Source organism: Durio zibethinus, chromosome 5 (genome assembly GCF_047325235.1).
Source record: "Durio zibethinus cultivar Kanyao isolate XHJ-2024 chromosome 5, ASM4732523v1, whole genome shotgun sequence".
NCBI lineage: Eukaryota > Viridiplantae > Streptophyta > Magnoliopsida > Malvales > Malvaceae > Durio > Durio zibethinus.
Genome location: NC_143166.1, coordinates 31,057,164 through 31,066,953, shown reverse-complemented (window position 1 = coordinate 31,066,953; position 9,790 = coordinate 31,057,164). Strand labels below are relative to the sequence as shown.

General features: G+C 26.5%; 1 protein-coding gene across 1 annotated transcript; it reads left to right on the top strand.

Annotated features, from left to right (window-relative positions):
* Nucleotides 1-7,031: 7,031 nt before the first annotated feature.
* Nucleotides 7,032-9,464, top strand: LOC111282881 (gamma-glutamyl peptidase 5-like). The gene is made up of 4 exons (XM_089761507.1): nucleotides 7,032-7,487; nucleotides 8,491-8,646; nucleotides 8,756-8,923; nucleotides 9,011-9,464. Exons 1-4 carry the CDS (start codon nucleotides 7,176-7,178, stop codon nucleotides 9,110-9,112), a joined length of 738 nt encoding a protein of 245 aa, XP_089617633.1. The 5' UTR covers nucleotides 7,032-7,175; the 3' UTR covers nucleotides 9,113-9,464.
* Nucleotides 9,465-9,790: the final 326 nt, after the last annotated feature.

Here is a 9,790-nt window from a genome sequence, read left to right as displayed (position 1 = left end):
ATCACACCCCAAATGCCTAAAAGTGAAACCCAAGGTTTATCCCTACAGCTATGAAGTACTGAATCATATAACATTCAGGGAGCCCTCCACACTATTTATTCACTCATCAAATTTCATAAATAAGATATCCTCTGTTCATAAAGTTTAATTTTTGACCATTTGATCTTATAAAATCCCTTCAAAAGAATGCTAAAGGTGAGATAAGGTTTATGGAATTTACCTTCATCGACTTCAAAGTGATTTTTCATCGACACATATAAGAGTTGTATGCACTATATAAAATGACCTTTTCTTTCTTGTCGATAAAAATTCAAAAATCTAATGGTTTCTGTCAAAATAACCAATGTTGGATTGACATTATTCTTAACTTGCTCTAAGAAATTCACCACGGTTACGTCTATATATCCAAGTCCTTTTGGGAACCACCATCCCATACAAAGCTAGAGCAAACAAAGTCATACGCCACTTGTCATTTGTAGTTTTAATGAGGTAACTATGCAAGAAATCCCAAGAAATATATGTATTCTCACATTTTCCTTTAACAAGTCTATTAACCTCTTCGACACTGATTTTTATCATCATGGTAAGCTTTTTAAAGTAGCCTATGCTTTTGTTTCGTAGATAGACTTTGTCAAGATATAAAGGGTGTAGGCGAAGCAAGATGGAATACTATTTAATTATGGGCATTATATCCACTTCGTTGAACACGAAGCATCTGTATGAAGAATCCCAAAACCACATCATAGCTTTAATAAGCTGTTCATCCACTTTTACAGAGAGAAGTAATGTTAAGTTTTCATTTTTTTCTTAGAATTTTTTTTGCATAATGTTGTTCCATTGCTTCCAAATCAAAGTCAAACTAGAAAGATCATTTTGTTTCAAATTAAGATGAACCTTCTTGTGAAAAATGGACATATAATCTATTGACAAATAATCTTCTTCTTTACTTTATATTTCCTCTAATCTAATTTTCAAGGCATCATGTTAGATTGATACGAATTAAGACTACTCTAAGCTTTTCATGGATGTAATTGAGATTTGTTTTATCAAAATTCATATGTGGTAAATAACTTTCTATATGAAAATATAATGATGCATGAGACAACTAACAATAAGCTAAAACAATCACGACCTGTTCCTTCATGTGTCTCCATGTGTTTATGACAATTCTAAATTATAGGTGGTTATGGCTCTGTCTTAATGTAAGCTTCCTAGGTTATTTATGTGTTGGGTTAGGATAACAAGCTAAAGGTTCTCAAATTGTTTCTCACTCCATCCACATTAGACTAGTAAGGCATTATAATCATTGCCTATGATAAGCTACAAACAAAAAAGATTCAATTTGAATTGGAGTATTTGGCTAGTTATTATAGAGGTTAACACCTCATGAGAGCATATGTACTCTATTCCTTCTTAATAAGGGTGGAACCTGAGTCTAGAGCTAATGTTATGATATGCATTTGTAGTGTATGATATAACAAATTTGTAAACACCTTTTAAACAAACAAATAAACAAATAGCTAAGAAATTAGTCAAATGAATCAATAAAATGAACAAATAAAGAAAACTAAACTATTTGACCCAAGACCTAAGATCATATTAAAATTATTTTTTAGTTTGACTCTCTACATTCCTAGCAGAGTCTCTAAGCTGTTATAATGATTTTTCATCTGGAGACTCGATCGCTAGACGTAAAGGTCAAGGAGTTGTTACCAATCTTTTTTGTTAAAATGCGATTGATCACTAAAGCGTTTTTGATCTACAAATTTGAAGTTAGGTGCAAGAGTATGGTTATGTGAGGAAAAGGTTATAGCACCCCTATAACACCTGTCCGAAGACGGTACCGATTAATCTTAAATGATCTTAGAATAGTCTTGTTTGAATAATATTTCGCTAATTACTTTATTATTTATTATTTTTATTTTTTGAATAACCAAAAAATTTTAAGTTATTTTCAAAACTTTTGGTATAATTTAAAAAAAATTTATCACCTCAAAAATATGTAAAGAAATTACTTATTTTCTTGAAAGGCTCCGTCGTCAGATTTTTTTAATATATATTTTTTAAAAAATAAATTATAATTTTCTTATACCAACACTTTTGGTATGATTTTAAAAATTTGAAAGAAAATCATCACTTGTAATTATCTTTTAATTTTATTATTGATGAAAATTTTGATTTACTTTGAAACGTTTATTTATTATTTATTTTATTATTGAAGTAAAAATTTTATGGGTTAAATTCTTAAAATATTTTTGACACTTTTGGACTATTTTGAGAAAATCTTTTGTTTAAAAAATTTTGATAAAGTCACCACTCATGACTTTTATTTTTGTAAATTTTTTTTATTTTGACAAATTAAGTATTTTATATTTTATTAATTTTTGTCAAAAAGATTTTCAAAAATCTTACTAACACTTTTGGCAAAATTTTGAAAATATACCTTTTTTAGAATCACCACTTGTGATTTTATTACTATTGTTGTTATTAATTTTGTTATTTATTTAATTCTTGCTATTTACTTGAAATAAATATTAGTGTTATTATTTTATGAAAAGTTTTAAAATATTTTTAACACTTTTGAAATACTTTAAAAATTTTCTTTGTATGAAAAAGAAATCACCACTTATGATTTCATTTTTATTAATAATTTTTTAATTTATTATTATTATTTTTTGCTTGAAAGATTCTAAAATATTTCTAACACTTTTAGAATATTTTAGATAATTATTTTGTGTAAATATTTTTAATAAAATCACCACTTGTAATTTTATTTTTTTATTTTATCTTATTCTGTTTATTTTTTATTATTGCTTTTTTTTTCATTATATATTTTCTTTCTACTTGTTCATTAAAATTTTAATTTTCATTATTTCAAAATTATTTAAGAGAAAATTAAGATTTTGAATTTTCCTAAATTTATTTCTTTAGCAATTAGTTTAAATTAATTTAATAAAAAAAAATTTATTCTTTCTACCATTTATTTATTATCAAAATTATATATGAAAATAAAAATAAAAATAATCATAATTAAATAACAAAAATATATAAAAAATTGAGCAAAAAAGGAATAAAAAATAAAAAGTTATGGTAAAAATACCTAAAATGCCCCTAATCAACCATTGGTCAAAACAATAGTTCAGTGGCTTAGTGAACTAGTTTAGTGGCTTGGTCAACCAATTTAACTGAATTGGTCAATAGTTGAAACTGATAAGGGTCACAAGTTGAGTTGCACGAATTTCGGATCCCGATCGTGGGTTCACGAGGATTTTCCTTCTTAAATAGTGTCGTTTTGCTTTTTTTTTTTTACAGCACTACAAAAACCAAAAAAATTTTTATTTAAATTTCTTCTTTCTTCCTTTTTCTCTTGGATGCTATCTCTCTCCCTCTAAAAAGCCCAATACCCGACGGGTTTCTGTCATCGTCACTGCTAATGCCAGTTGTTGGTGTAATCACCATTCATCGTTAGGTATGCCAAAAATTCTTTAAAAAATACCTAAAAAATTATTTCCAACCCCATGTACTCAAATCTAGCTTTCGTTTAGCGAGAAACGACCTTAAATGGCATAGATCGAGGTCCAAAGTTTAGGTCAAAATTGATTTTTTTAAAAATTTCTTGGTGCTGAGATCTATGCTTCCAGCGTTTGTTTTTTTTTTTTTTTTGGTTTTCTTGGGTTTTAACAAAGTTTTTTTTTGGGTTGTTTCCTTTTTTTACAAGGTTTTTCTTGGATGATTTTTTTCCTTTTTATGAATTTTCTCTATGTTCTTGTTTCTATCTTTCATGGCATTATTTATAAAGCTAGAATGAATATCAAAATCCCAAAAAATCGAAGATTTTGTTGAACTTTAGTTGCGTAAAATTAGGCCGACTGTTAGAGTAGTTACTAGCAACTAGAAGTGTAGTTGTTAGGGTAGTTGTTGGCAGCTGGTAATGTAACGTCAGAGCAAAAAAAATATCAAAAAAAAAAAAAAAAGAAAAGAAAAAAATTATTAATAATAATAATAATAATAATAATAATAATAATAAAAATAAATACAAAATGGGTGTTTATAGTAAAAAGTAAGGGTGAGGAAAAATTCAAAAATTAAAAAACTGATTCGAAATCATAGTATTCGATTCAGAACGGATTTCAGATTAAAAATGAAAAATAAAAAAAATTGAATCGAGCCAAATAATATATTTTTCTTAGTTTTTGTATATATTTTAAATTTTTATAAAATAAAAATAATAATTTTATATCAAAATCTATTTAAATATATTAAAATTTTATATTAAAATATTATATAAAAATTAAAAACTGATAAATCGAACTAAATTAAACTAGTAAAATTCAATTCGGTTCGATTCAAATTTAATGAAGTTTTGGTTCAGATTTAAATTGAATTTTAAATTTTCATAATATTATGTAATATTTAAAAAACAAACTGAATACGATCCAAATCAAATTGTTTGCGCTCTTAATTAAAAAGACGTTTCAAGATGGAAGTTTTTTTTCACCATTTATTCAAATAAAACATAAGATTCCTTAACCGTAGTCTCCATGTTCTTTTGCAAAGCTCGAACAAACCAAAAGATATTAGGACAAATAATAGATGTCGTATTAACTTGGATTGGAAACCGACGATAATGCCTTTAGTGCACTCATCGTATTGTGAAGGATCATTGATTATGAAAAGTTGTGAGAAAAAAAAAAATTCTATTAAAGATTTTTTAAGATGAAAAATATTTTCATCGCATTGTAACTATATTGTAATTACATTTTATGCTTCTAAATTTTCAATAAATAGTTAAATTCATTGATCATATTCTTTTTATTGCTATCTTTAATTAAAATTATTTCTGAGAAAAACTATGGAATGTATGTGCTCATACATATATAACTAATCACATAAAGTTGCTTTGTGGGTCATAGTGACATGAGAGATGAGACCATAAAAAACAATTTGTTGGAAACGTAGAGTGCAAGTTTGGTCTTTCATTTTTAAGAATCATCCAAATTTATTAAATTGATATCAAAGAAAATTTTAAAGTTTAATTCAATTTATTTATACAATTATTTTAGGATGTATTTAATATACAAAATTATAATAGGATAAGATAAAATAATATTATAAATAAAATAAAATTAAATAATATCATTTTATCTTATATTTGATACGTGCAAAGATTAAAATTAAAATAATTTTTTTATTGATCATAATTGTTCTTTTTCAAAGTTTATATAATTTAAATTATTGATATAATTTTTAAAGGTATAATAAAACATGTAAGTTCACATCCATGATTAAAAATAATTATCTTCATTTTGAAATGATTGAATCATCTTATATTAATAAGATGATTAATTTTTTTTATAATCTTATCCATTTTTCTAAAATATAGATATAATATAATAGAAGATGATTATCATCTTCTCCTATTCATTATTTTATGTACCAAACATAACTTTAGCACATTAAGCAAATGGTTATGCATCCTTTATATCCGTATCTTATTGCTTATATCAAAATTACAAGAAAATTTAATTTAGTTTTAATTCAAATAATTCTTTCACTTTTTAAAAGATGAATTTTTGTAAAATTCATATTTATTTTTCAAAAATTATATTTATTTTTCAATTTTTTAGATTTTAACTTTCTTTATATTAAAAAACTATAAAAAAATTAGCAAAAATATTCAAAATTATAACCCTTTATTTTCTTGCAAATAAAACTGTATACTATAGATCTATATATACGTTCCCATGCAAATATAAATTTCCTTTCCTAGTAATTTATTTTTTAATTAGGTTAATATCAATAATATTTGTTAAGCAATAAGCATTTGATTAGCTTCTCTATTTATATATATATATATATATATATATATATTCCCAATATGTTTATTGACAAAACCTTTTTATTAAATTAAAATAAACATTAAAAAAACATATGCACTATCTTTTTTTTTCCTTAATAATCAACATGTATGGTTATTGTTTAGACTAGTTTGGTATGTTGCCATGATAATGTCTTTTATTTTTTCTTGATTTAAATATCTTTTCTTAGATACTTCACTGCATTTTTATAATATTGTTTCCAAAGATATTGAATTACAGATTTATATATACATTTGACAATGACTTGAAATTCATTTGATAACGTGATAGAAAAAACTTTTACTACAATTATATTTTATAATTTTTAAAAATTTAATTATAAAATAACATTATACAATCAAATCTCTTTCAAATAGCTATCCAATAAATCCTTAATTTACTAGGACTGTTCAGAAAACTTTACTCTCAAATCAATTTCGTTCTTTCTTTGACATGCACAAGAAGAAGGAAAAAAACGTGGGTGACTTACGTAAGATCTTTATTATTCCTTTTTCCTGTTTGGACCACCATTTTCTCTTTTATGGCAGATATGAATGAAGTCAGATTTGATTATATAAATACCTTTTTTTCACTATAATACATATAAAATATATAGAAAGTAAAGAAAAGGAAATTCAATTATCCCATTAATAAAATAGTTTCTATTATTACAAAAAAGAATAAGCTGTGTGATTATACCTTCCATGCCCAGATGTATTACTTTTAATCATGTGGGACACATAATAATGGTTTTAAAAATTAATAAAGGGAAAGGGATGAGGAAAAAAAAAAAAAATGAACTCTATTTCCTTTTATTATGTATGATTTTACCTCCATAGATGATTAATTTTTAATTAAAAACAAAGCACCATTTTTGTTAAAATAATTAAAATTAAATGAACAATATTTTAAAAAAACAGTTGAAAAATGATTTAAAATGGATAAAAAAAAGTTGTGGCCTCAACGTAGGCACGCAAACGGCTAAGATTCATAAAAACTACATAATGTGGCTAGGCCAAGTAATTATGAAGTAGTAAATGAATATAGCCCAGGACAAAGGGCAAATTAGGCAAGCCACCTCAGTTAAGGCCATTGCTGTAATTTAGGCTACCAAACAAGTCTTCCGTATACCTATATAGGAAGTCCAAACATCTTTGCATTCCTACAGCTTTACTAACCCACTCTGTAATAACCCACACTGCAGATTTTAGAGAGAGAAAGATTTGATTATTTCCCTCTCAAAAGGGTCTAGCTTTAGCCTTCACACAGAGAGAGAGAGAGAGAGAGAGAGAGAGAGAGAGGAAGATATTTTTAACCATGGGTGGTGGGAAGAGATTTGCTTTGCTTCTGTGTGCGGATGATTCTGATTATGTTAAAAAGATGTATGGAGGGTATCATGGGGTATTTGCGGGAATGCTGGCCGAGGAAGGAGAGACTTGGGATGTTTTCAAGGTGGCCAATGGTGAGTTTCCTGATGATGAAGAGATTAGCGACTTTGATGGCTTTGTTATTAGTGGGAGTTGCAGTGATGCACATGGCGATGATGCTTGGATCTGTAGGTTGATTGCTCTTTTGAACAAATTGGATTCTTTGAAGAAAAAAGTTCTTGGGATTTGCTTTGGTCACCAGGTAAAATTTTCTTTTTTTTTTTTTACTTCCACTACTAGCACTTGGTTCTTGTTAACTTTCTTTTTTAACATTTTAATATTAATTTCCTTTGTGATTTTCTAAATGAGAGGGATGTATTTGGATTTTTTTTTAAAATGAAAAAAAAATCAAAAAGTCGTTCTCAAGTTTTTTATTACTATGATTTAGCTAGAAGTTTCCAACCAAAATCTTAAATGGTATTAAACTTGTTAATTTTAAATTAAACTTGTTAATTTTAAACACTATATAAAACTATAAATTAAATTGAATTTGACATGGGTTAAAATTTTTTGTAAAAATTATATATATTTTTGATAAAAATAAAATAATATATTTTATATTTAATATATCAATATAAAATATTAAAATTTTAATATTTTACACATACTCGATGGATAACACATGAATACATAAATTGTGAGGACTGATGAAATGGTGAGATAAAAAAATGTAAAACATGAGAGAGAAAAAAACTAGTAAAAAGCTGATGGGATTCTTTTAATGCATTAAAATTAAAATTTGTACTTGTAGAAAATCTTAATTGGAAATGAGTTAAGTCGAAATTAGGGTTAAAAATGAAATAGAGTTTTCTTTTTTACTTTTTCCTTTTTTTTTTTGTCAATTTTGATGGCAGACATAGATAGAAAGCGGGAGCTATCCAAGTGTTTGATAAACTTTGTTTGCGCATTACTCAATGGTTCCCCAGCTAGTACAGGTACTTAGATGTGAGAGGTCTAGTAGTATTAGGTTCCTAGCCATTTATGTAATTTTACATGTGAAAATCATATATATATATATATATATATATATGTGTGTGTGTACGTATCTACAGGAAGTGACTATAAGAGATTGTTTCCGATGTTGTTGTGTCATGGAAAGAAGAAGACTTTATTGAATTTCTTTATTTTTTTTTTCAAAGATAAAAAAAAGCTAAAATTAAGTCTTTGCTTATGCAACAAATTTTTTTTTTTTGTTATTTGATCAGATTCTTAGTCGTGCACTGGGAGGAAAGACAGGGCGTGCCATCTCAGGTTGGAACATTGGATTGACAACCATTCATTTGTCATCATCTTCATCGAAGCTCTTCTCATCTCTGAAAATCCCAACCACTCTCTCTTTGATCGAGTGCCACCAAGATGAGGTTGGTCTATTTCGAAAATGAACCTGGTAACTTAGTAACCAAACCATAGGCAGAAGAAATCGATAATTCTTTTCATATGTGTTGTTTTAAACTTGTTTTAACATGCCAGGTTCAAGAACTTCCACCAAAAGCAGAGTTGATTGCATGGTCAGAGAAGACTGGGGTTGAGATGTTCATATATGGGGATCATATGATGGGCATCCAAGGCCACCCTGAGTACAACAAAGACCTTCTGCTTCATCTGATCAACCGTCTCATGCAGTGCAGTTTTATTGCGGTACATCCAACATCTAATTAATTCCAAGCTCCTTGTATAAGTCTTACTATTGGTTTAACGGTTTGACACGTTTTATATCAAATGCAGGAATCGTATGCTGATGAGTTGAAGGCAAACCTGGGGAAAGTGGAGCCTGACAAGGATGCATGGAAGAAACTGTGCACTAGCTTCCTCAAGGGTAGACTATGATGTTTCAGAAGTTTTGGAAAATGTCAAAAAGAAAAAGAAATTGCAAACACGAACCCTTTTTGAGAAGCAAGTTGAAGTTGAAGGAAGTTTAGGAAGGCTTGTGATAACACAGTTATATGCAAATAAAAAACACAGCTGAATTAAGAATGTAGAAGCTGTGATTAGGTTGGAATTTGATGTGGTCTTCTCCGGGTTAACAAAATTTGCAGGATTTTAATAATTCCATATTCCATTTTAACTTTAAGCCCCGGATAAACTTAAAGATGGCACCAGCTGTCTTATCCTTTCAAGTATTAAGCTTCAAATTTTAAATTTATTAAATGTTAATATCTGTATGAACTAATAAAATAAATTTGAGCCTTTTTTTTTCACATCTTAATTTTTTTAAAATTTTTTATAAATAAAATTACTTAATTATCATTTTTTATATAAATTTTTAAAAATAAATTTTCAAAAATTTATAAACTTTTTTGGAAATAAATTTTCAAAAAATCATATAATTTTTCAAAAATAAATTTTTAAAAATAGATTTTTTAAAAATCATAACTTTTTTTGAAAATGAAAAGTCATAAATCTTTCTAAAAATTCATTTCTAAAAAAAATTATAATTTATCAAAATTTTTTAACTTTTCGAAATTTTATTTTTGAAAAATTATGATTTTTTGAAAATTTATTTTT

Bases quoted from the DNA above. Each gene is read 5' to 3' on its own strand.
- LOC111282881 (XM_089761507.1), top strand. From the start codon at position 7,176: ATGGGTGGTGGGAAGAGATTTGCTTTGCTTCTGTGTGCGGATGATTCT. The intron at 8,647-8,755 runs GTTGGTCTATTT...TTAACATGCCAG, and splicing joins TCGAGTGCCACCAAGATGAG to GTTCAAGAACTTCCACCAAA. The intron at 8,924-9,010 runs GTACATCCAACA...TATCAAATGCAG, and splicing joins TGCAGTGCAGTTTTATTGCG to GAATCGTATGCTGATGAGTT.